This window comes from Mustela putorius, unplaced genomic scaffold (assembly GCF_011764305.1).
Source record: "Mustela putorius furo isolate JIRA1106 unplaced genomic scaffold, ASM1176430v1.1 tig00000421_pilon_pilon_pilon, whole genome shotgun sequence".
Lineage (NCBI taxonomy): Eukaryota > Metazoa > Chordata > Mammalia > Carnivora > Mustelidae > Mustela > Mustela putorius.
In genome coordinates this window covers 8,090,728-8,117,180 of record NW_025421375.1, presented here as the reverse complement: position 1 = coordinate 8,117,180, position 26,453 = coordinate 8,090,728, and the positions used below count along the sequence as shown (strand labels likewise).

Genomic DNA, 26,453 nt, shown 5'->3' with positions numbered 1-26,453 from the left:
CTTGTTTTTCACAGACCACTAAAAAATATTAAGAGCTTCTGGGATTATGTTAATCCTTAAAAGAAGGTGAATGGTTGCTTTAATAACTTACTTTTTTTAATTCTTAAAAACTGGAAATTAAAATGTGCGTTTCATTTCATGGTTATCAACACATCAGAAATGGGTAGGGAATACAGAAGTGTGTGGTACAGAACATTTACCCTTGTTTCCGTTCACCGGTAGAACTGTGCTTCTTAAAAACTGCTCTAGTTCTAAATCAAACACACTAAGTCAGAGTCACCCATCTAAAAAGAAATAATAAAAAACAAGACCTGCGTTTTTTTTGTTTTGTTTTGTTTTGTTTAAAGATTTTATTTATTTTATTTGACAGACAGAGATTACAAGTAGGCAGAGAGGCAGGCAGAGAGAGAGGGGAGGAAGCAGGCTCTCTGCTGAGCAAAGAGCCCTTTGCGGGGCTCGATTCCAGGACCCTGGGATCATGACCTGAGCCGAAGGCAGAGGCTTTAACCCACTGAGCCACCCAGGCGCCCCAAGACCTGTGGATTTATACAAAGGTCTTTCTGTAATATACGGAGATGGGAAAATGATCTTCCATATCTTTAGGAGAAGCACACATCTCTCAGTGAATAGAAACTTACTGAATGATTATCATGTGGTAAACAATGTGTCAGGTGTTGAGAATGTGAAGTTAAATAGATAACATCCTATCTTATTTCAGTATGTAGAGTATTCAATTAACAACTAGCTAAAAGACTTTGAAAAGCTCTCATCTACGATCAGGTCACAAAGATAAAGCAAAAACACTTCAGTGGAAAAAAAAAATACAAAAAGTTCAACAACTGTTGCAATTTCAATTTCAACATGCTTAAGAGAATACAGGCAAAGTGTGAGAAAGACCAAGATCCTTTCCCTCAATGAGCTCGCAGCATAGCTGCAAGAACATACACGTAGCCCTCTAACTTAAGACACAACACGACTGAGTGATACTAAAAGAGCTGAGGATGCCAAGAAAAGGGTCATGAATTCGGACTCCAGGAGGCTGAGAACAACTGGCTGGGTTTTGAAGAATGAGTAGGTCAGGCCAAGGAAACAAAAGAGCTTTACGAGCAAAAGCAAAGATTCAGGGCGAGAACTGGAGAGTTTGCATCCTGTTAAAATTTACAGGTATATCTGAGAGAGAGGCCTGGACGGGCGCGGAAGGAAAGCCAAAGCAAACTGTGGATTACAATTTTAAAAATAGGGATCATATCTCCACTCCCAGCTTCCATTTTGCAGCACGCTATCACAGGAGAATGTATATGGCCCTAATAGTATCCCTTCCTCGCCCTTCTTCACCAGCTGCTGAAGAGTGAGTCTAACTATCAGAGTTAGTAAGATTCACACACATGTGAGTGAACAGTAAAGCGTACTGGAGTCAGGACGATTCTCAGGAAGTATCCATCGTCTTAGTTATGTGTCTGACCCTGTCATAAAGGGGTGAGAAAACTTTTTGTGAGCTGAAAGAATAGAAGTCTCAGACACGGGGACATCTTGCCCTGCCCCCAGGTCCATCCAGAACCCAACCATTGTTCTCCAGGACCAAACCACAACAGGAAGTAGAACGATATTAGAAAATTTGGGCCACATTCTGTCTTATCAGGGTGGAGGCAAGAAGTTCCTTCTCTCAGGCAAGTCAACTACCTACTTCAAGTTTGGAAAGTTCTAGATGAGCAATCAGGAATTCCGAAGGTGTAGAATAAGGTCAGTTTGCCTATACGCTGGTTTCTGCCCACACCCTCAAACCAGGAATTACAGTGCCTGTATGTAGGCTGTGAGGACATTTAACAACACGCAATGAGACACAACCCTGCTTGTGCAGACGGAGCGACTGGCCTGCATTTATATACTATCTCTCTCTCCAGGGCGACATGTTTCACCAGTTTCACTTCTTTAATCCTCATTCAATCCCCATCAAATTCATAGCTGGGAAAGTAATACTACATTTTACTGAAGGCAACACTCAAATACCAAAAGAGAAAACATCCAACCAACGTGGGTCCAGAACCCAGCCACTAACCAGACGTTGAAAATACTTTTATAGTCTCTTGACAAAAACAGACAGAGGAAGCGGACCAAGGTTGGTCAGCAGCGGGGAGCGGGGATGCGTGTGGGAGACCTGCAGTCTTCCAACTGAAGGCAGCAGTGGAGGGCAGGACACAGGAGACAACAAGAGCCATTTTGTCAAGGAAAATGGCCTAAGGTGCCACATATTGGAAAAGAAGTCTAGAAGCCTCAGGTCTTACAGATCCCAGAATTTCCAGGCACTTGAGGAGATTTTCCCCCCTTGGATTGTCCCAGATGTAACAACATGCTGCATAAACATGTAAATTAAATAGTATGGTAAGAAAAAAGGATTCCTTGCTCAAATAATGTTGGAGAAGCACAAGGAATTAGTTCCTTTTCTGCAGGATTTCTCAGGACCTTGAACTACTAATATAGTCAGAAAACTCAAAGAGGGGGGCACCTGGGTGGCTCAGTCGGTTGAGCTTCTGCTGTCAACTCGGGTCATAATCTCAGGGCCCTGGGATTGAGTGACACATCAGGCTCCTTGCTCAGCAGGCCTGCTTCTCTCCCTCTCCCTCTGCCTAGCCATCCCCATCCCCGCTTGTGCTCGCACTCTCTGACAAATCAATAAAATCTTTTAAAAAGAAAAATTTTTTTAAAGAAAACTCAAAGAGGTAAAAATTATACAGCATCTCCAAAACTTATTTTGCACTCCCCTCTCACAGTCTAGAAGAATAGACTAAGAGCTATACCACTGTGTGACAGAATGGTAAAGTTCAAGGAGAGGAGTTTAAATCCAAACAGATATTCACCAGGAGGTGAGATTATCTGCACAAACAGAAGTCCCACATTACCACTTCACCTTTATTTAAGAGAAACAAGGCGCCTCGGTGGCTTAGTTGGTTAAGTATCTGCCTTCAGCTCGGGGCATGATCCCAGGGTCCTGGGATGGAGTACCACATCAGGCTCCCCACAGGGAGTCTGCTTCTCCCAGGGCCCCTCCTCCCACACATTCTCTCACTCTCAAATAAATAAATAAATAACATTTTTTAAAAAAATAAACATGAGAATCAAGGCTGAACTCATTACCTTTTGGTGGTCATCTCTATAGGACTCCTGCTGTACCATTTCCAAAAGGTTCAGAGCCAACTGCTGCCTCGAGGGACCTTCTTCATCCATGGACATACAGTCTTCCAAGGCAGTAGAAGACAGTATCTGCAGAAGCGGCATCACTAGCACCAAGGATGACCTTGGGATTTTCTGACCCTCGGCAACAGAGAGGAGCTTCAAAGCTATTCATCAAAACAACAATTTGCATTTAAAAAATTACGACCCCAAACAAAATGCTATTTTGTTCAAGAGAGATATGTAAAAAGTTTTCTCACCCCTTTACAACTGGGTCAGACACACAACTGAGACAATGGATCTTACCCTTTTAGAAAGGAACATAAAAATTATTGTCTAAAACAAGCTGTTAATGTATGTTCCTGTTCATAGAGAAAATACATACCAAAGAGTATAAACCAACTCTTTAAGTAAATGTGACTTTCTTTAAAATACAGCTCAGCTGGGGCACCTGAGTAGCATCTGACTCTCAGTTTCGGCCCAGGTCATAATTTCAAGGTCCCAAGACCAGGCCCCACATGAGGCTCCATGCTCAGTGCAGAGTCCACTTGAGAGTCTCTCCCTCTCCCTCAGTTCTTCCCCTTCTTCCTCTCCCCCCCCACACACTTGGATGCTCTCTCCCTTCCCCTCATCTTTGAAGATAAATAAAATACAATTCAACTTTTGTCCTTTTATTGCCAGGTCCTTCCACTGCCCTCAAGGAGCCAAGAGACCGGAGTTCCTGATCCGTGGATTTTAAGACCAATGTGCATGCTTCTTTTACAAACCCATGTGAGAATTATATTGAGATGCATTGGTAAAGGGAGGCAAAACAGGGAAGTCCTTCACTGTAATTGCTAAAAAGTAAATCAGGAATAGTCTCAGAGTCCATAACTGGTAACAAACAAACCCATTTTCATAAATGATCTTTTTTTAACATGGGCACTCAACTTATACATCAGAAATACACACAGAAAAGAAAATACACACAGAAATGTGTGATGACTTACTCACATATATAATCTACCCTAGACCATTAACAAAATGAGATAAAGCAGAAATATAATTTTCACAATTATTAGATGAGCCCTAATTTACCAAAAGATGTCATTCATAGGTTTCCGAGCTAGATTATCGATCAATCAATCTCCCCACAAAAACAAAAAAAAGTCTAGTCTACAAGCCTTAAGTCATGTCAGTGAGTTGCCAATATTTTCTTCTCATCACTTGGCAGTCAAACCTGAACATGGTAACAAATACCTGTTATTCTAACACTGCTAATTGACCTTCCCTGCCTAAATATTAGTCTTTTTTAATTAAGTTTTAAAAATATGGAATGCTTCACAAATGTGCAAGTATCTTTGCACAGGGGGCATGCAAATCTTTTCTGTACCATTCCAATTAAAATATTAATTTTAATCCATAATTGTCCCTGAGAGATTATGAAAATCCATTATCTCTAATAAAACAGGACATGTATACATTTCTATCTTCTATATTATAAATCTTCCAGGCATTTTTATAAATTGCTATTTATAATCAAGGCTAGTGTTAATAATTAAGAAGCATAACACTGTATTAATGCTGTGGATTTGTCAAGTTTGAAATCATCAATATCTTCTTGGTTATTCTATTTGAACACTCTTCTCCAATATACTGAACAGCCCATCTTCCCTACTCTTCAACGTAACATACTGGATAATGGAAATGCTCGGTCACTAGATTATAGTGCTGCTTGCACAACTCTGTAAATTCATTTTTTTAAAAAGCCACTTTATTGTACACTTAAAAATGGTATACTTTGTGGTAAATAAACTATACCTCAATAAAGCTGTTAAAAAAGAAAACAAAACTACAGCTGTCAGTGGATGGAACTGGAGGATATTATGCTGAGCGAAATAAGTCAGAGAAAGACAAGTATCATGTGATCTCACCCATTGTGTGGAATTAAAAAACAAAACACAGGATCATAAGGAAGGGAGGAAAAAATAAAACAAGATGAAACTAGAGAGGGAGAGAAAACCGTAACTGACTCTTAATCTCAGGAAACAAACTGAGGGTTGCTCGAGGGGAGGAGGTGGGATGGATGGTGGATGGTGTGGCTGGGGGATGGACACTGGGGAGGGCAGGTGATGCAATGAGCACTGGGTATTATACAAGACTAATGAATCTACTGACTTCTCCCTCTGAAACTAATCATACATTATAGGTTAATAAATTTAATTTAAATTTTAAAATGGAAGAGGAAAAAAACAACAATAACAACTATGGCTGTCCGAAGTACCAGCCCTGGCAAATTATACCTCTGGGAAGATGCCATGCACTCTGCTCTCAGAATACCACCATCAACAAAAAAGGTAAAAGCACTTCAGAAAGAGCCTCAGGAGGAGGGCACAAATGAGACAAGGCCAACAGACAAAAAAGAGCGCAGGATGCCAAGGGCCCCCTCCATGTGCTACAGCTTTTCTCAAGATAGATTGGAAGTGGAAAAGGAATTCACCTCAAAATCACGATGAATTAAAATGCCCACAATGACCTACACAATCAGTATCTACCTCTTTACACACTTTAAAATGAGAGTGGGGATGATCAACAGATCATGGCACCATGCAACATAATTTGGACAGGTTCTCCATTACTACATAGATGTTACCCCAAGTAAAGAGACACAACAGTAGCATAAAAGCTGCATTTTAAAGGTGTGACTTGGTTGCCAATCGGCCAGACATATCAACCTGGTTTTTTACCATATTCTTAAATAGAGTATTTTTACCACCCCCCCCCCGCTTTAGTCCCATTCCTCACTGGTAGGAGCGCTGAGATACTTGGTAAATTATGTGTATGTGTGGAGCCGTTGCATAAAACACCTTGTGGGATATGAAAAACAAAGTTCTATTTCAGAATGATTAACCAGGAAAATTTCTAGAATGAAAACTCAAAGTATACAGGACTTTCTAGCATAGCATAACACATAGCTCAAGGGAGTCCCCCCAACACTTATGTTATACATACATTTTACTCTTGTGAGGCTATTTTTATTTACCTAAACTTAGGATTGGCTTCTGCTGACTTGCTGGTGTCTGCAGCAGTAAGAAAGCTATTCCAACTGTGACCGGTTCAACAGGAAAATCCTAAAAGAAAAACAAAAAAGGAGTTGAAGAAGTTCCCAGAGCCATGGCTTTTTAATAGCATGTATCCAGGAAGAGTATATTTAACATGAAAGATCATCAACCTATTGTACAAAGCTATTTACAGTAAGCCAGCTCTACTACAGGAAGGATGGGGACTCCACAGCAATCACACATAAATTCAAAACGTTATCATATCTGGTTGAAGAGCAGAGGCTATCCACCAAATTAACTTGAAGAGAAAATGCCTGGGCACCTGGGTGGCTCAGTTGGTTAAGCATCTGTCTTTGACTCAGGTCATGATCCCAGGGTCCTGGGATTGAGCCCCGCATCGGGCTCCCTGCTCTGCGGGGAGTCTGCTTCTCCATCTACCCCTCCCCTCACTCGTTCTCTCTTTCCTTCTCTCTCTCAAATAAATAAAATCTTGAAAAACAAATTAAAAAGAGACAATGCCTTAACACAACAAACAGACCTATACATCTTCACAAACAGTCTTTCAAATCACTGAAAAACTACCTGAAATACTAAAAGAATACTTCATTTTTAAAAAGTAGGTCAACTGTTTAATTACCTAATCCAGGCATGATTCATCTATATAACTTACATAAAGAACTACACATAACGATCTTAATAAATGATGCTATTTTGGGGTGCCTTGGTGGCTCAATTACACATCCCCACTCTTGGTTTAGACTCAGATTATGATCTCCAGGCAGGGAGATCGAGCCCCATGTTGGGCTCCACCTCAGTGGGGAGTCTTCTTTCCCTCTCTCTCTGCCACTCTCCACCTCCCCAACCTGCTCAAGTGTGCCTTCTCTCTCTCTCTGAAATAAATAAATCTTTAAAAAATAAATTCTGTTATTTTAATAAAGGAAACAGTAATACTGAGGGAGGCAGAGATTATTCTTAAATCACAGTAATCTATTAAGCATATATGAATGTAGTAAATCAATAATCACAGAAACTGAAAATCATTATTTTTCACCAAATATATCAATCACATAGAAAGCAAAATGGAGGGCGCCGGGGTGGCTCAGTCGTTAAGCATCTGCCTTCAGCCCACTGGGATGGAGTCCCACATCAGGCTCCCTGCTCAGTGGAAAGCCTGCTTTTTCCTCTCCCACTGCCCTACTTGTGCTCCCCTCCTCACTCCCTAATAAAATCTTTTAAAGAAAGAGCAAACTGGATGTGAACATTAAGTTCTTGTATCTCTTGCAATTTACTTACTAGATGTTATTTGAGCCTTCTAAATAAAGAAAATATTAACACATTCTGTAACTAAAGAAGAAAGGTCCAGCACACTTCACTAAAATTACTTCATTCTGAAATTTTGCAGATGCTATTGCAGAGCAGAAATAATATGAATCAGAGGACGGGCAAGGAGAAAAAAAAAACCAAAAATGTGTGGTAGAAACACAGGTTAAGAAAACACTTGGAGAAAACTAACTAATCTGACAAACTCAGAAGTTATAATCTTGGAGGGCTATTAACTCTGGCACAAATAGATATATAATAAATAAATAAATATATATATATATATATATATATATATATATATATATATATCTTCATCTCAGTTTCACCATTTAAAAAGTGAAAATAAGGGCACCTGGGTGGCTCAATGGGTTAAAGCCGCTGCCTTCGGCTCAGGTCATAATCTCAGTGTCCTGGGATCAGCCCCGCATCGGGCTCTCTGCTCAGCAGGGAGCCTGCTTCCCTCTCTCTATCTCTCTGCCTGCCTCTCTACTTGTGATCTCTGTCTGTCAAATAAACAAATAAAAAAAAATCTTTAAAAAAATAAAAAGTGAAAATAAACTGCAAACTCTTCCCAAGTGCATGTTTATGGACTTTTAAAAACCAGCAAAAGAAGAAAATTAAGGGGCACCTGGGTGGTTCAGTCATTAAACGTCTGCCTTCGGCTCAGGTCATGATCCCAGGGTCCTAGGATCAAGCCCCACATTGGGCTCCCTGCTCAGCAGGGAGGCTGCTTCAACCCTCCTACTTCCCCTGCTTGTTCCCTCTCTCACTGTCTCTCTCTCTCTCTGTCCAATAAAAAAATTAGATCTTAAAAAAAGAAGAAGAAGAAGAAGAAGAAGATTAAATTGTTTTAATGGAATATTTTTTCATTTGTGTCTTTGGGCCTATACCCCCTCACTGCTTTGAAATATAGTTGAGAACAAAGCAATGGCTATCTATTTGAAGACAATGTATTTTTTAAAAATAAGACACTTATGGGGCGCCTGGGTGGCTCAATGGATTAAGCCGCTGCCTTCGGCTCAGGTCATGATCTCAGGGTCCTGGGATCGAGTCCCGCATCGGGTTCTCTGCTCGGCAGGGAGCCTGCTTCCCTCTCTCTCTCTCTCTCTCTCTGCCTGCCTCTCCATCTACTTGTGATTTCTCTCTGTCAAATAAATAAATAAAATCTTTAAAAATAAAAAAATAAGACACTTAAATTGTATATACCATCACACCATTCTTTGTCATGATCTTTTCCTCAATTTCTTTTCATATTCTGCATATCCATTTTAAAAAAGAGAAGAAAAACCAGCAAAGTCATTTAAATTTCAAATTTCCTGGCTACCAAGAAGATGAGAGACAAATTAAAGTATGCCTTTATACTAAGGCTACACTGGAAAGCTTTCTTCACAAAAGCTATCACCGCAAAGGCCACAAAGTAGTATTTTGGGGCTCTGACATGGACTAGAAACATGCTAAGTGGATGGAACTTTTTTAAAAGAGAGAGTTGCCGGGGTGGGGGGGTGTGCAGGACAGAGGGAGACAGCAGGCTCCATGTTCAACACAAAGCCTGACACAAGGCTCAATCTCAGGACCTTGATATAATGACTGAGCCAAAATTAAGAGTCGGGTGCTTAACTGACTGAGCCCCTAGGTGGATAACTTAGAGGTGGGAAGGTCCAAGTAAAAATGGCATTCTCCAAGAAGAGGGAGACTTCAGAGTAGAAGGTGAAAGGAAATGAGCTGGAGAGCAAGGCACCACGACGAAGGAATAGTAGGGGATTACACCAGGTAAGCTTAAATTGCTTACAGTTCTAAGAAATTTATTGTTTGATTGATCTTTAATGGAGACCAAATAACTTCATGAGGTCTCTTAACAGAAGACTGTATCCAACACCTCATACGCCACTTGCGATCCTATACGCACTGCTACTACAACGCATGCTTTCTGACCCAGGCTAGTGAAAGGTCCAGAGGACAGGACAGTTAACGCCTCACAGGCTGATGCTTGACAAACTGACAAGGGAAGCCCATGGATAAATGCTTCCCTCCTTTATCTGGATCCTTCTGGGACATATTTCATAACACTTCTCAGAATATTCTGTGCGATCAAGCAATTGGTTGTTCCTAGCACTGGGCAACATGGAGATGCTTGTATTCTCTCTCTCCCATTTCCAGTATTTCAGGGTCTTGGCCCTTTCCTGGCAACACCCTTGCAAATAAACTCCTGCTGCATACACCTTGGCTTTTATGGAAATATGGATTGTGCTCCTGACATTAAGGAAACTGAGGAACGACTTTTGGAGGAACCCAGGCTAATTCAGAGCCTATCTGGAGCAAGGAAGGAAAACACAAAAGAGGAGGAAATGCTTTTACACGGGGCCACAGAAGTCACAGGACTTTTAATAGCAGTGGACCTTAGAGTCCACACTTTTTGTCCTCAATTCAAATGAAATCCTATCACTGGGCATCACCAATGAAGCAGACACTAAGTACACACACATACACACACACACACACACACACAAACACACACACACACACGGTGAAGAAAGGTGAGTGGAACTGAGTCAGCTGATGGCAAAGTGTTCCAGAATTCAGGTTCCTGGCCTTCTCAAAATTGGGCTGTTTAGCTCTTGCTTCACTCTGACAGCTACCCAGTCTCCTCACCATCAATATCATTTTTGCCTAATTTTGCTCTTGAGTGTAATGGAAAGGACCTTAGGTTATGATCATTCAAACAGTGCTACAAATAACCAAGACTAAATCCACGGCAACTAATATAGCATAAGGAATGCATCCATTTTCAGAACGCAATGAAACATCTCTGATAGAAGAACATAAAAATAACAAAGGGGAAAAGAAAAGTTAATGTAACACTTGAACTGCATATCCAGCTAATAAACTCAGTGATATAGGAACAATACAGCCTTAGCCTAGGTAATATGAATGTCTCTTTTTTTTTTTAATTTGAGGGTAAGAAATGGAGCAGGGGGAGGGAAAGACTCCCTGGGGCTTGATCTGGGACTCTGGGATCATGATGATCTGAGCCAAAGGCAGATGCTTAACCAACTGAGCCACCTAGGTGCCCTAGTAATAAGAATGTCTTATTCTACTTTATTTTGTTTCAGATTACAGTGTACATAGCCCTAAAGGATATAGGTGTACAAATTAGTTTTCCTAGGCTTTTTCTTTCTTTCTTTTTTTTTTTTTTGGTTAAACCTCAGAAACACTGGGCCAGAGTTGCGGGTAGAAAATTACAAAACACAAGTATTTTAACAGTTCTATTCATATTTACTTCCTTCTAAAATTGTTAAATATTGAGCAAAAGGAGGACACTATAAAAATGATTTTCACAGGCATCACTACTGTTTTAAATTAAAATACAGTGTAATTCCACAGGCCAATATTCCTAATGACACATACGCAAAAATCAACAAAGTATTAGCAAACCAAGTTCAATCACACATTGAAAGGATCACGTATCATAATCAAGTGAGATTTCCTCTAGGAATGCAAGGATGGTTCAACAACTGCAAATTAACATGATACAACACCTTCACAGAATGAAGAAAAATCATATGATCCCCTCAATAGACGCAGAAAAGCATTTGATAAAACTCAACCATCATTTATGTTAAGAATTGTCAACCAAGTGGGTAGGAAGTGAACATACTTCAACATTCTAAAGAACATATAGGAGAAACCCACACCTAAAATCATATTCATTGGTGAAAGCTGAAAGCTTTTCCTCTAAAATCAGTAATAAGATAAGTATGTCCACTCTCACTACTTTTATTCAACTTGATAGAGGAAATCCTAGTCACAGCAATTAGGCAAGAAAAAAAGATAAAACACATCCAAATTAGAAAGAAAGGGAGAAAACTGTTACTATTTGCTGATAACATATATTATATGGAAAACCCTAAAACTTTAGGGTTACTATTAGGATCACTATTAGAATAAATGAATTCAGTAAAGTTTCAGGATATAAAAATCAACATACAGAAATCTGTTGTTTCTATACACTAATAAGCTATCAGAAATAGAAAATTAAAAAGAAAATCCCATTTACAATTGTATCCCAAAAAAAAGGAGAAAGGAAAAACAAGCACAGGAATAAATTTAACCAAAGAGGGGGAAGAACTATACTGTGAAAACAATAAGACACTGATGAAAGAAACTAAAGAAGATACAAATAAATGGGAACATATTCCATGCTCATGGGCTATAAGAATCACTGTTAAAATGTCCCTAATACCCAGAACAACCTAAAGATTCAGTGCAATCCCTATCAAAATACCAACTGAATTTTTCACAGAACTAGAATAATCCTACAGAACCACAAAAGACCTCAAATAGCCAAGGTAATCGTGAGAAAGTAGAACAAAGCTGGAGGAAGTAGCACACTTCCAGATTCCAAATTATACTCAAAGCTACAGTGATCAAAACAGTATGATGCTGGGGCACCTGGGTGGCTCAGTCGATTAAGGGTCTGCCTTCAGCTCAGGTCATGAGCCCAGAGTCCTGGGATCAAGCCCCGCACCAGGCTCCCTGCTCAGCGGAGAGCCTGCCTCTCCCTCTCCCTCTACTATTCCCCTGCCTGTGTACTCTTTTTTTCTCTCTTTCTCTGTCAAATAAAATAAGCGAAATCTTAAGACAAAACAAAAAACACTATGGTACTGACACAAAGACAGACACACAGACCAAAACAGAACAGAGCTCAGAAATAAACCCACATGTATATGGACAATAAATCTTCAATGAAAAAGGAAATAATATACCAGGGGGAAAGGATAGCCCCTCAAAAAATGGTGTTGGGAAAACTGGACAGCTACTTGCAGAAGAATGAAACTGGACCACACATAAAGATAAACTCAAAATGGATTAAGGCCTTACTATAAGACCTGAAACCATAAAATTCCTATTAAAAAACATAGGCAGTAGGCAACCTGATGCTGGTCTTAGCAGGATCTTTTGAATGTCTCCTCAGACAAGGGCAACAAAAGCAAAAACAAACACATGAGACGATATCAGAATAAAAAGCTTTTGCACAGCCAAGGAAACCATTAACAAAATGAAAAAGCAACCTATGGAATGGAGAAGATGTTTGCTAGTGACATATCTGATGAGGAGTCAACACCCAAAATGGAAAAAGAACTATATTTTTTACAGGTTTTCTATATCTTATCTCTAAAATGTTACATATCATATACAACATATATTATGTATCTAATGAGTATGATTATATATAATAATTTTACATTAGAATAGGCATTGATATTTTATATATCAATGTTATTGCTATAATTATTTATCATGCTATATACTAGAGCTAACAGATACATATTACTGTGTAGTATGATATATAACATCAATATACCATTATATAATATATAACATAGTATTACCTATAAAGTCCCAGCAGATATAAAACCATACTGATCACAAGACTGACAAACAGGCAAATGACTTACCTGAGCTTCCTTGGCTCCCACTCTAATTTATATGTAGTTTGTTTCCTTCTACTCCTTTACTCTAATTTGGTTCCTACCACCATCCCTCCACTGACATGTTTTCCTCTAATGTAAACAAGAAACTTCTACTTATTGCACCCTAAGACTTCTTTCCATACCTTACTTAAAACACTCTGTCCATGAAAGTGTTGCCCATTCCCCTTTTTGAGATATTCCTTCCCTTGATTTTCACGTCCTCAGTCCCTTCTACTTATCATATATATCCTTCTGACCACACTTTCTCCTCGTTTTCAGCACACTCCAGCCCTGGAGTTCCATAAAAACCCACGTAATGTAATCCCACAGGTAAAACTCCCATCCCAAAGAAGACATCTACAAATCTGTACCTTTAGCCTAAACTTCTATCCTAAATTTTCAGACCACATATCCAATTACCCATGATCCTTACACACCTCAAACCAAGCATATCTAAAGCTAAATTTATCCTCTGCCCTCCAACCTCAGTTGGAGGTAACATCAGTTACCATTTCTCAAAGTGAAGGGCACCATCCAGCTGCTCAAAAGAGACAGCTGAGACTTAGCCAAGGAACTTCTCCTTGACCATCTACTCAGCCACAAAGCCCTACTGATTTCATCTCCTCCCTCTCTCTATTCCCACTCTCTTTTCCTCCCTCTTCTACTCTTGCCTACTCTTTTCCCCTAATTAGTTCTTGCTGTGAACTGAGGTGTGCCCCTGCCACACAAATACATATGTTGAAGTAACCATACCCAGTTACTCCTTACCTGAAGTAAGAATACCTAACTACCAAGCTGACTATATTGGGAGTATGGAAGTAATTTAAAAATTAAATGAGGTCATGTCTGGAAGTCCCTTGAAGTCACAGAAAGTGTCTTTTTATGTATGTATTCTATAGGGTCTGGCATATAATAGGTATTAAAGAATTGGAGCACCTTAACTGGTGCTCCAAATGTAGTGATCGTTTTTATAACAGATGACAAAAGTAGACATTAACAGTATGATCTAATGGTATTTGACTAAACACCTTTGATACCAATAAAGTTAAAAGAGCACACTCACCCTGCTACTGAAAGACCCAATTAAGAGAACTGATGTATTAAAATGTCATACTCTCAGGGCACCTAGGTGGCTCCGTAGGCTAAGCATCTATCTTCAGCTCAGGTCATATCCAGGGTCCCGGGATCAAGCCCCGCATCGAACCTCCCTCTCCCTCTGCCACTCAACCTGCTTGTACTTGCTCAAGCTCTCTATCTCTTCCTGTCAAATAAATAAAATAAAATGTTTTAAAAAGGAGTGTGGTTTCATTGGTATTCTCCTTACCTCCTTCAAAAGTTCAACACTGTGCTCTAAAAGGTGAATTAAAGATGAGCATTCCCCAGTTATCGTTAGGCTGACTTCACAGACACACAGCAGCTGCAGGGTCAGCTGGGTAAGCTGAATTTTCCAGAAAATGGGATGACGCAGTAAGCTTAAATATACTTCTTCAATAAACAGCATCACTTCTGTTGTCTGGATCAAATCTTTTACCTGTTTAAAAAAAAGTCATTATAGGATATTAAAATAATATACAAGGGGGTACTCTGGATGGCTCAGTGGGTTAAAGCCTCTGCCTTCGGCTCAGGTCATGATCTCAGAGTCCTGGGATCAAGCCCCGAGCCGGGCTCTCTGCTCAGCGGGGAGCCTGCTTCTCCTCTCTCTGTCTCTCTCTGTCTCTCTCTCTCTCTCTGCCTGCCTCTCTGCCTACTTGTGATCTGTCAAAAAAGAAAAAAAAAAAAGGGTGGGGCGCTCCTGAGTGGCTCAGGTCATGATCTCAGGGTCCTGGGATCAAGCCTCACATCGGGCTCTCCGCTCAGCAGGGAGCATGCTCCCCCGCCCCCTGCCTGCCTCTCTGCCTACTTGTGACCTCTCTCTCTGTCAAATAAATAAATAAAATCTTTTTTTTTAATCTTAAAATAAAATATACAAAACAAAAGATAATTTTAAACTATCTAAGAAGTTTTGGCAATCTTTTCTAAACCTATAAAGACTTAAAGAGATGAAAACATTTACATTAACTCAAAGAGAATTAAACCAGGTAAAAACTCTGCCTTATTGTTGCCACTAACCAAAATACAATTTGCTACTGTTTCTGTTACTGCTGGCTGACACAAATTCTTTTCGTTTATTTTTCTGACTTCTCTGAGTAAAGATTTTTCTATTTTAAGACAAACGACAAGACTGTGCCAACATGTTGAAGGAAATTAATCAAAGTTGGTTTTGAGCTCTCCAAATGAACTATCCTTTCAATGATTCCAACACAGTTACCTGGAAGAAAAGGGTTGGCATGTTATTCTAATGTACTACTAAGCCCTTCATCTGGAAGATATTTGCTCAGACAACCTTAACTGAGAGCACCATTTCCACACTTGGCAGATGCAATGAAAGACCATATTCAAATGGTAGGGTGTCTTCTCAACAGGCTAATGCATTAGATAGGAAGGACTTGGGTGCTCTTGAAAATCCCAATTCAATTCAAACCCAGCTGTTCCGATCAAAATTCTGGAGTTGGTATTAAGGATATGGTCCTGCTCACAGACACATTGGCATTTACCAGAGATTACAAACAATGAACCATCTGCTTCAATCAGAAGCCTTGTGTCTGTTAAATTTATCAAGAGGAAAGCCTACAGTTGACCAGCTGTACCTTTCACCAATCGTTACCACCATAATAACCCAAAAGGATTATAAGTTATACAAAAAGAAAATTTAATTCCTAGCAAATAAGAGGGAAAAAAGATATTAAAAGATCAAGGGAGAAGAGACAGAAAATGGTAATTTATAAAAAGATAAACAGTCAAGTAGCTAAATTATTTTACTCTTTTAAAAACCTACAATGGCAAAGGCAAAGGCCACCAAGAAAAGGGATTGACACCAAGACAAAGCCTCATGTTTACTGGACAATATATTTCCTTGAATGTATTTTTTGTGCATACTTGAAATTTTCCATAATAAAAAAAATTTTGGACAACCTCAGCAAGCTAGCATTAAAGGCTCTGCAATCTTTACCAATACTTTTAGCAATACTTGTAATGTTCTGTCTTGATGTAGCAATAGATTACGTGCAATGGATTACATGTGCCATGACAAGAGTCACAATTAAAAAGAAGGAACTATTAAGGATAGTCAACAGTGAAGTTTAAGGCAGGTAAATTAAAGACAAACAAATACGAATACTAAATGGAAGAGCAACTGGCGTGAAAAGAAACTAGAAATTTCATGAACCATCGTTTCATCATGGGTCAACACGGCAGCAGGGTTATTTCTAAAATAACATTTTTTTAATTGATGAGAGTCTATTCATGTGCACAGTATGGGTCAGACCACAAATACAGGGGTGTATTCAGCTCTAAAAAGAACATTTCATCGTAACACGTTCTGAGCACGGATAAACTAGAGAACTCCTGGCAACAGAGTAAAGTCTGGAAACCCTAGTACGAAAAAGTGATGAAGGAAAGAAAGGAGGAAAGGATGGAAAGGAAGAAAGAGAAGGGAAAGAAATAAACAACACAAAACAGGATGTAGGTGGGTTTTTTTAAAGCCTATTTTGTTTCGTTCTATAAGGAACAGAAACTAATGGGTAAAAGGAAAATGCAGGTCAATTAGAAGAACTAAACAAAAAGGCTGCCTTGCAAAACAGCACACTTCTTATCCCTAAAAATTTAGTCATGGGATGGTTATCTCGGAGAGTTTAAGAAATACCTGTAATCAGTGGGAAAATGGATTACGTTCCTACTAAACACTCAGATTCTTCATACTCTAATAAAGCCAATTTGTTAAGTGATTAAACGTATTTATGTTGCTAGTTCCATTAGTTCCAAATGATGTACCTACCTCCTTTTTTTTCTTCGCCTAGCTCAATTATAATTGGGGGAATGATATTCCCCCAAATACCTCTCAGAGCTCACAGATCCAGATTCATGGGGATGAAGGCAAACATCCAGCAGAGAGCACAGAACTGGGCGATGTAAGCACGAGCTGGAAGAGGTGTACCCCAGTCCAAGTTGTTCTGCTACACAGTGCTTTACTGCCCACACAAAACAAAAGCTTTGGAAAAGCCACAGGAGAATTCATTTTAATTAACTTTTCTCTGCCTTGATTACAGGAAAACCCATTTATGAGTCACAAAGGAAAGATTCAGTCCAGTCACTCTTTGCTAACACAAACTTAAAACAGGTCATCTGTGACCTCAAGTGATCACTCTGAAAAATCCTCACAGATTCCCACCATCAGCTAAGCAGCGTGGCACTCAGATTCTAGGCAAACGGGAAAACTCGACGATGAGAGGGACAGCCTGATAACTTAATCCTTACACTGACATCATAACCCAGTGGTAAGTGGCATTTTTTTTTAATCTGCAATTATAGAGACATTAGCTCAAAATTATTTCTCCCTCGAACATCCCCAGCATTTTCTCCATGCCTGTTCAACATCTTTGATCCATCCATACTTCGAATTATGAGAATTTACATACTTGTCTTAACTCCCTTCCTAGACTGTGGGCTTCTCACATGCAGGAGACCGCAGGGTCACCGAGTACGTTGTCAGGAGATATGTGGAACCTGGACTCTAGCCAGCGCTCAGCTGGTCATGCCCTGCATTTCCAGGGCTATATCTGCCCAGAAGCACACCTTTTGCTAATTTGTAGAGAGTTTTATTTTTTTTTTTTGTAACTCTTGTGTCTAGCATAAAGAGGAACTCAAAATTCTTTACCCTGCAAAGTCTTTCCTGAACAACAGAAACCTTTTATTTCTTACTAATCCTAAAATAGATTATATTGATTTACAGGTCTATGAACTTAGTTATAACAGGATATGTGTAAATGTTAAATCTATATTTGGTTCCTTCCTCATCTCCAAAAGTCTGCGAGCATTTCTAGAACCAGGCTTGTATCCAAGTTTGTAAATCATGCGTTCTACTCTATGCATGATGGGAACAACCAACACTGATTAAGGCTGCTGTTACATCAGTGGAGGAGGACGAGGGGCCTTACCTGCAAACACGGAACCATGTCACAACACAGCTGAAGTATCTGTTGTTCCAAGACTGATGGTTGCTCTGGGTCACCAGGAACCCGGGGTTGAAGTAAGACTTTCAGCAGCATTAGGCGCAGTTTAGCATATTCTTGTAACTGGGATGGTTCGCAATAGAGATACCATAGAAATGGTGCCATTATTTGGATACACGAAACTTCTGACCTGCAAATCATTTCATGCATAAGCCAGTCACCAAGTTCAACAGGGTACCAAGCAGTAATTGTCAAACATCAACTTATAGTTCATGACACACTAGGATACCACGGAATGTAACTTGTTTTTGTGATTCTTCAATTCCAACATGACTTACTGGGATCCATGCCTCCCAGGTCTTTGCACCCTGGGGAATATGACAACACCAGGAGCCCAGAAGCCTGATGCCCAGGACTACAAGAATGTTTACTCGCATACTAAAATATCATCTGCATCTGAAGGACCAGGCTTTGGTGGACATGAAAATGACCCTAGAGCCTTTTTGGAATTGCAGAAGTCAGGATGCACGCTCCAGGGATAGGACATTGACACGCATTTTTGGAAAAACTCCACAGGTGCAGTTCTATGGAAAACGAAACTATACGGGCATCCCAAGAAGACTACATGAACCATTAACATTTACTTGTCAAATGGTCAACACATGGGGTGTCCAAGCTATTGCACTTCATGCCTTTCAATCCATGTCCTCACCACAACCCTATGAAATAAAACCATCCCATTGCACAGTTGCAGCAATGAAAGAGGAGAAAGGTCATTTGCCAAGTCCTTCCTCTTAAGTTCTTCCCACTCAAAGGAGGAAGGCTTTACATATCTTTCATATCTATTTAGATTTCAATATACCTCAATAACTCATCCGAAGTCACTAAAATTTAGCTAGAATTACCCTTGAGGTATATACATTTGATCAGGTCATTAACCAGCTTAAAAGAGCATGCCCCCTTAAGATAAAGTATTTAGCTCAAGTCACAAACCCTCCATAATCGAGCCTCTGCTTGTCTTTTCAGCCTCATTGCTCACTCCCCTTTGCTCTCCACTGAGCTACACTAAATGTCTTTCAGATGTTCACTCAGGTTCTCTGAATGTTCTTCCCACCTGCTGTTCCCTCTACTTAGAACATTCTCCTCTTTTTTTCCTTTCCTGTTCCTGCCTCTGCTAATTCCTCTCACCTTCCAGTTCTTGCCTTTAAAATGACTCCCTTGGGGCGCCTGGGTGGCTCAGTGGGTTAAAACCTCTGCCTTTGGCTCAGGTCATGATCCCAGGGCCCTGGGATAGAGCCCCACATGGGGCTCTCTGCTCGGCAAGGAGCCTGCTTCCTCCTCTCTCTGCCTGCTTCTGCCTACTTGTGATCTCTGTCTGTCAAATAAATGAATAAAATCTTTAAAAAAATAAAATAAAATGACTCCCTGAGGGCCTTCCCTTAACCTAGTGAAAGCAGAGCCCCATTATGGGTTTCCACAGGACAATGAATATATTGTCATTATTTACTAAATACCTCTCTCTATCTTGGGCCATACTATAAGCCAAATGATAGCATGGATTTCTGTTTACTGCTGGATCACCGATAATGACATAGTAGGCCTCCCAAGAGATATTCAATTACTAAATTAATCGATTCAGTTATACTACATCATAGAGTAGTACTACAATTAGCATGCAGATCATAATTTTATTTTACTGTTTCATATTTATTATACATAGGGAATTATTAGATAAGCTATAAAGGTGAATAGGCATTATCTTTTTTTTTTAAGATTTTATTTATTTATTCATAAGAGACACAGAGAGAGTCGGAGGAGGAAGCAGACTTTCCAAGCAGCATGGAGCCTGATGTGGAACTCCATCACAGGACCCTGGGATCTGGATCTGAGCTGAAGGCAGGCATTTAACCGACTGAGCCACCCAGGTGCCTAGCATTATCTATCCTTAAGAGGCATACAGCCTAGGGGCACCTGGGTGGCTCAGTCAGTTAAATGTCTTGGTGTGGGCTCAGGTCATGATCTCAGGGTCATGGGATCAAGCCCAAGCACAGAGCCTACTTGGGATTTTCTGTCTCCCTCACACACAAAAAAAAGAGGTGCACAATCTAACAGTGGCAATTAGCTCTCTTCTTGGACTAGAGGACATAAAGTGAAAACTTCTAAAAGAAAGAGAGTACAATACTTCAATACTTCATGGAAGAAATGCTATTTAAATTATCTTGACACATAATTTTATAAAACTATACATTAAACAGCAATGGGATTTCAAAACACCATTAGCATATTTTCAAGTTACCAAACTGGTAAGATTTACTTATTCATTTATTCTCTTGGCAAAATTTACTGAGTACCTCCAGTATCCCATTCACCCTTCTATGTGCTAGAAACAAAGCAAGAAACAGAAAAAATACTCAACCTGATGGTGCTCACAAGCTGGAGGGATTTTTTCCTCAAGAGACAAATATTTACACAATCTATAAAAAAACTTCTGAGGATTTCTGAGTTCATAATTCTTACTAAAACACGCCTTTTATCAAACCATCCATTTTAGGAAACTAAAAAGATCTTCATAGATTAAGCAAGCAGACAACATATGTCTAGGTTAGAATACAAAGATGTTTCCAGAAGAAAGATTTAAGAAACATTGTTTCTGCATCTCTAATAACACCTTCCCCAAAGAATAAACACTATCCAGGTGTCAATAACACCCACAAACAGCTTATCAGTTTTCTCCTACTTTGAGATGCTAAAGGCAAACTGCAGGATTCATGTAAAGAAACGTATTTCCGGGCGCCTGGGTGGCTCAGTGGGTTAAGCCGCTGCCTTCGGCTCAGGTCATGATCTCAGGGTCCTGGGATCGAGTCCCGCATCGGGCTCTCTGCTCAGCAGGGGCCTGCTTCCTTCCCTTCCCCTCTCTCTGCCTGCCTCTCTGCCTACTGTGATCTCTCTCTGTCAAATAAATAAATAAAATCTTTAAAAACAAAAAAAAGAAAGAAAGAAACGTATTTCCAAGAGGCTATTATTGTTTGACATCACGGACATAATGCTGAACTTCGTTAGGACAATATAATGTTTAAAAATCTCCTTGGCTTGGCGCCTGGGTGGCTCAGTCAGTTAAGCATCTGCCTTCAGCTCACAGCAGGATCCCGGGGGGGTCCTAGGATCACACCCCGTTTCGGGCTCCCTGCTCAGTGGGAAGCCTGCTTCTCCCTCTCCCTCTGCCTGCCACTCTCCCTGCTTGTGCTCTATCTCCCTATCAAATGAATAAATAAAATCTTTAAAATAAATAAATGACTAGGGGTTGCTTGAGTGGCTCAGTGGGTTAAGCTTCTGCCTTCCGCTCAGGTCATGATCTCAGGGCCCTGGGATGGAGCCCCACACCGGGCTCTCTGCTCAGCGAGGAGCCTGCTTCCCGCCCCCACCCCCACCCCACCTGCCGGCCTCTCTGCTTACTTGTGATCTCTGTCAAATAAATAAAATCTTTTTATAAATAAATAAATAAATAAATAAATGACCAAATTAAAAAAAAATTTTTTAAATTAAAATCTCTTTGGCTTGGGGCGCCTGGGTGGCTCAGTAGGTTAAAGCCTCTGCCTTCGGCTCAGGTCATGATCCCAGGGTCCTGGGATCGAGTCCCACATCGGGCTCTCTGCTCAGCAGGGACCCTGCTTCCTCCTCTCTCTGACTGCCTCTCTGCCTACTTGTAATCTCTGTCTGTCAAATAAATAAACAAAATTTAAAAAAAAAAATCTCTTTGGCTTAATCTGTCCTGATTTTAGATTTTATATTTCCTAGGCAGTATCTGATGACTGTCATTTCAGTGGGGTATGAAATTGAAAGGTTTGAAGGAGAAAAGAAATATAATAAAACAGACAACTTGAAATCCCAAAGTGATTAAGAATGTTTACAAATGTAATTAACTGTGTGCGCATCTATCTACACCCACGTGTCTCTTTATGTTAACAGAGGGAGAAGTGGTAGGGGAAAACTTGGAATGAAAGTCAGGAAACTGAGGCTTTGGGCCCATCTCAACCACTAATTAATCCTGTGACCCAGAGTCATTTGATGTTGCTCTCCTTCATTCCTTCATCTGAGAAATTATACGTGAGACCAGATAAACTTGGAAGTACCAGGCCTAGAGACAATGACGTCATTGACCATTAACGCAATTCTCAGGTCTTAACATCGCAGGCCTTCTATAAATGAATGCAGAATTTAATTAGAAAATAATGCTCATAAAAATCTAGCATGAAGATACACTGTCATGTCAGGACATCTACATATTAAAAATGAACCCAGCTAATCAACAATTCCTAACACAGGAAGAACCAGAATACAAGCTCTCTTCACAACATTTTTCCTTCTTCCCCTAGTTGTGAATCACTGTTTATATTCTCAGCAAATTAAATCACCAACCTTCCTTCATTACCTTCCAAACTACTAAAGTTACTAAGTTCCTAAGCTAACTTGCTCTAAAATTAAATCTCAGGAAACTAATGGTTGGTCTGCTGAAAAATGCAACCAGAAATGTCAATTTCATTCTGCAAAGAGTAACCCCCATAGTGTAAAAGTGGACACGAGGCAACTGAAATTATTCTTAGCAAATAAATTTAATTTAGAACTTCTGATGGGGCGCCTGGGTGGCTCAGTGGGTTAAAGCCTCTGCCTTCAACTCAGGTCATGATCCCAGGGTCCTGGGATCGAGCCCCTCATTGGGCTCCCCCTCTCTCTCTGCCTATCTGCCTCTCTGCCTACTTGTGATCTCTGTCTGTCAAAAAAAAAAGAAAGAAAGAAAAGAAAAAGAACTTCCAAAAGGCTCTTGATAGCATAATCTAACATGAGAGAACTTGAATGAAAAGAGTCAACAGAAGCTTATCAGTGAAAAACCAAAGTCAATTAATAATCTTTTTTACTTTATGAATATCTGGACATATTTCATTATAATAACTACATCCAAATCCCAATATAATACTCTTTTGAAATGAAGATAACCAAAAGGTAATTAATTACACGATGGCTAACTCAAGAGTTGCAAAAGAAAGATATTCTTGAGGGTTACCCTAAAAACAAGCTTGGGGCATCTGGGTGGCTCAGTGGGTTAAAGCCTCTGTCTTCAGCTCGGGTCATGATCCCAGAGTCCTGGGATCGAGACCCGCATCGGGCTCTCTGATTGGCAGGGAGCCTGTTTCCTCCTCCCTCTCTCTGCCTACAAATAAATAAATAAAATCTTAAAAAAAAAAAGCTTAATAATAAATTTGGCACAACAGCAGCAGCATCTTTTATAAAAAATCCTAATCTATTTAACAAGAGCAAGAAATCTTCTTTAAAAAAACGTATAAGTTTGGGGGGTGTGCCTGGGGGGTGTGCCTGGATGACTCAGTTGTTAAGTGTCTGCCTTCAGCTCAGGTCATGATCTCAGGGTCCTGGGATCAAGCCCCATATCAGGCTCCCTGATCATCAGGAAGCTGCTTCTCCCTCTCCCACTCCCCCTGTTGTGTTCCCTCTCTCCCTGGGTCTCCCTCTGTCAAATAAAATTTAAAAATTAAAAATTAAAATTAAAAATGTATAAGTTTGTTATTTTTACTTTCTGATAAAGATGAACAAAAACTTATTTAGGAAACGTTAATATCTTACCAATGAAAATGCAATCTAGGTGAGGGAATAGAGTTAGTGATGTTTCTGTTGAGCTATCATCCAAATGTCACACTGATTTTTCTCATTGGCAGATGATCCAAGGTTCCCTATGTCCCTTAAAACTTCCTGTGCAGTATACCGTGCCTAGAAATCCCATCTAACACTGAAATTATGGACTCAGAAATGGTTTTCTAAGAAACTGTATGGATAGGACATGGTAAGACCTTCAAGGGCAAGAAAATATGAATGAATGGCGCTAGTGTGGTGAATGTAACTCGGGCATTGGATTACCTGGGACAATGGTGTCCTATCATGACCTTGCATGATGGTACTAAGTATGCAGTGATACTATATATTATAAAGCCCTCTACAATGCACCTCATGTACATAAGTTCAATATTTATAGAGCAACTAGAAATGGGCCAGGCTTTATTAATACAAAGACTAATGAGGCACAGTCCCTGACCTCACAAAGTTTTCCCAGAGAAGAATTATAAGTACAATAATGTTACAAATCACAGCTGAAGTTACTATGAGACCACATAAAACAGATGCCTCATTAAGCTTGGTAAGCAAGGACTTCTGAGCAGAGAGATTTAAAAGAAAGAAATGAGTCAGGAAAGAGTAAATTCAAGAGTAAGGTAGGTACTGATAATTGGGGTAAAATTCAAGAGTAAGGTAGGTACTGATAAGCAAAGACACGGAGGAAAGGGAACAGCATGGCTCTCTATGTGGAATCAAAAGCAAGTCCAAGTACCACTGAATACACCATCCATAAACCAGTAAGTCAAGAGAAAACTGGGGAAATAGATTGAAACTCTGAAGAGAGACTAGCATAACAAACTCGATTTTACCATCTAGTCCAGGGATTTTCCAACTATTTCAGAAGCCACACTATTGTTTGCCAGTAGAAGGCTGCCATAAGCTATCAACATGCAGGGTCTATAGAAAGAGCTAACAAGGTAAAGGGCAGTCCCCATCCTCAGCCCACATTATGCAAGTGCAGTTTGAAAACCACAACTGTGTTAACTTAAGCAAGGAAGTGATACAATAAGATTTACTCTCATCTTTTTTTTTTTTTTTTTTTTTAAGATTTATTTATCTGAGGGGTGCCTGGGTGGCTCAGTCGTTAAGCATCTGCCTTTGACTCAGGTCATGATCCCAGGGTCCTTCCCGAGATTGAGCCCCATATCAGGATCCCTGCTCAGCAGGAGGCCTGCTTTTCCCTCTCCCACTCCCCCTGCTTGTGTTCCCTCTCTCGCTGTGTCTATGTCAAACGAATAAATAAAATCTCTGAGAAAGAGAGTGCACGTACACAAAGAGGTACAGATAGTGGGAGAAGTAGACTCCCCGCTGAGCAGGGAGCCCGATGCAGAGCTCATTCCTAGGACCCTGAGATCATGGACCTGAGCTGAAGGCAGATGCTCAAGGGACTGACCCACCCAGACGTCCCAAGATCTACTCTCTTGATATAACACCCTGATGGATGTTAAGAGAATCGCTCTGAGCAGGACTGGACTGGAGGCACAGGTGGCAAAAGCCACAGAAAGAGATGAGGATATGAACCAGCATCATGGCAGTACAAATGGAAGAAGGGGGGTTAGTTTTGAGGACCATCAGAACACCCTGGTGAAGCTGAACTAAGCCCATGTATCGCAGTATTACTTGATTCCAATTGGAAGATTTCCAGTATAGAGATCACTCACTAATCAATTTCTGAGGGAAGAAGCTATCTTTCCTATGTATTGTGTAGTAGCTTACCAAATATTTCCAGTCAACTTTCCTAAGTAACCAATGCTTAATGTTTTGTGTGTTTTTTTTAAGATTTTATTTATTTATTTGAGAAGGGCATGAGCAGGGAGGAGGGGGAAAGGGAGAAGCAGACTCCCAACTAAGCAGGGAAGCCTTAACTTCTTTAATAATAGCTTTTCTCATATTCAATATTTCAACCATCCATTAGATCTGGTAGGGCTTTTGAGGGATTTTTTGTTTGTTGGTGGGTTTTGTTTGGGTTTTTTTGCCTTTTACTATTAAAAAACACAACTATCTCCTATTCTAAAACACTTCTTTTCTTCAAGAGAAAACATAGTCAAAGCAGCTTTAAAAAAAAAAAAAAAAGCTCTAAAATAAGCATATGCCATTCCATATCCCTCATTTATTTTATTCTACATTACCTTTCAGGGCATTGCTGGAAAAATGACGTCAGCTGCTGCAAAAGTACCGGCCAGCAATCAGGTCTGTGTTCAAGCATAGTGATCAAAGGCTGAGGATGATTTCTGAAAAGCACAAAAAGTTACATAGGAAGCTGTGATTTCCAGATTGCAAATTCTCAATATCGAAATACAGCAACAAGAGCCAATGCCATCTAGAAACCTTTTTCCAGGATGCAAAACTACCATTTGTTGCAGAGTTGGGTGATTAGAACTAACATTCCTTTCCTCTACCTATTTTGCAGAAAAAAGAATCAACTTTGAGTCTCAGGGATCCAAATTAGAGCACAAAGTCGGCCACCCAGTAACCCTCGGACTTTGGTCAAGCTCTTGAATCCAGGAGCTCGGTCCTATCCATCTCCTTGGTTTCTCCATTCCTGGAAGGCTTGGGCCACCTCCTCTTCCTCTCTTTCCAAGTCTGGAAGGTTCTATTTCTTTTAACATTGCCTCAACTTATAAGCACTCTCTCCCTCCCAGTTCCTACTTACCCTGTTCTTCTGAGTGTGTGGCTCCATTCCCCCGCATATTTAAGGAAAAAGAAAACATTTCTCGGGGCGC

General features: G+C 40.1%; 1 protein-coding gene and 1 non-coding gene across 4 annotated transcripts in view; both read right to left on the bottom strand.

Annotated features, from left to right (window-relative positions):
- FOCAD (focadhesin) overlaps positions 1 to 26,453 on the bottom strand; it is a 302,554-nt gene that overhangs the window by 202,987 nt on the left and 73,114 nt on the right. For all 3 annotated transcript variants that reach the window (XM_004761826.3, XM_045079668.1, XM_013061093.2), the window contains 5 exons: positions 25,860 to 25,961; positions 18,037 to 18,241; positions 14,328 to 14,534; positions 6,191 to 6,278; positions 3,133 to 3,335 (listed from right to left, as the gene is read on the bottom strand). In XM_004761826.3, coding sequence (XP_004761883.1) covers positions 3,133 to 3,335; positions 6,191 to 6,278; positions 14,328 to 14,534; positions 18,037 to 18,241; positions 25,860 to 25,961 — 805 coding nt within the window. The remainder of the gene's footprint in view (positions 1 to 3,132; positions 3,336 to 6,190; positions 6,279 to 14,327; positions 14,535 to 18,036; positions 18,242 to 25,859; positions 25,962 to 26,453) is intronic.
- Positions 4,473 to 4,574, bottom strand: LOC123392016. Its single transcript, XR_006606694.1, has one exon. It is a non-coding gene; the product is annotated as a U6 spliceosomal RNA (small nuclear RNA).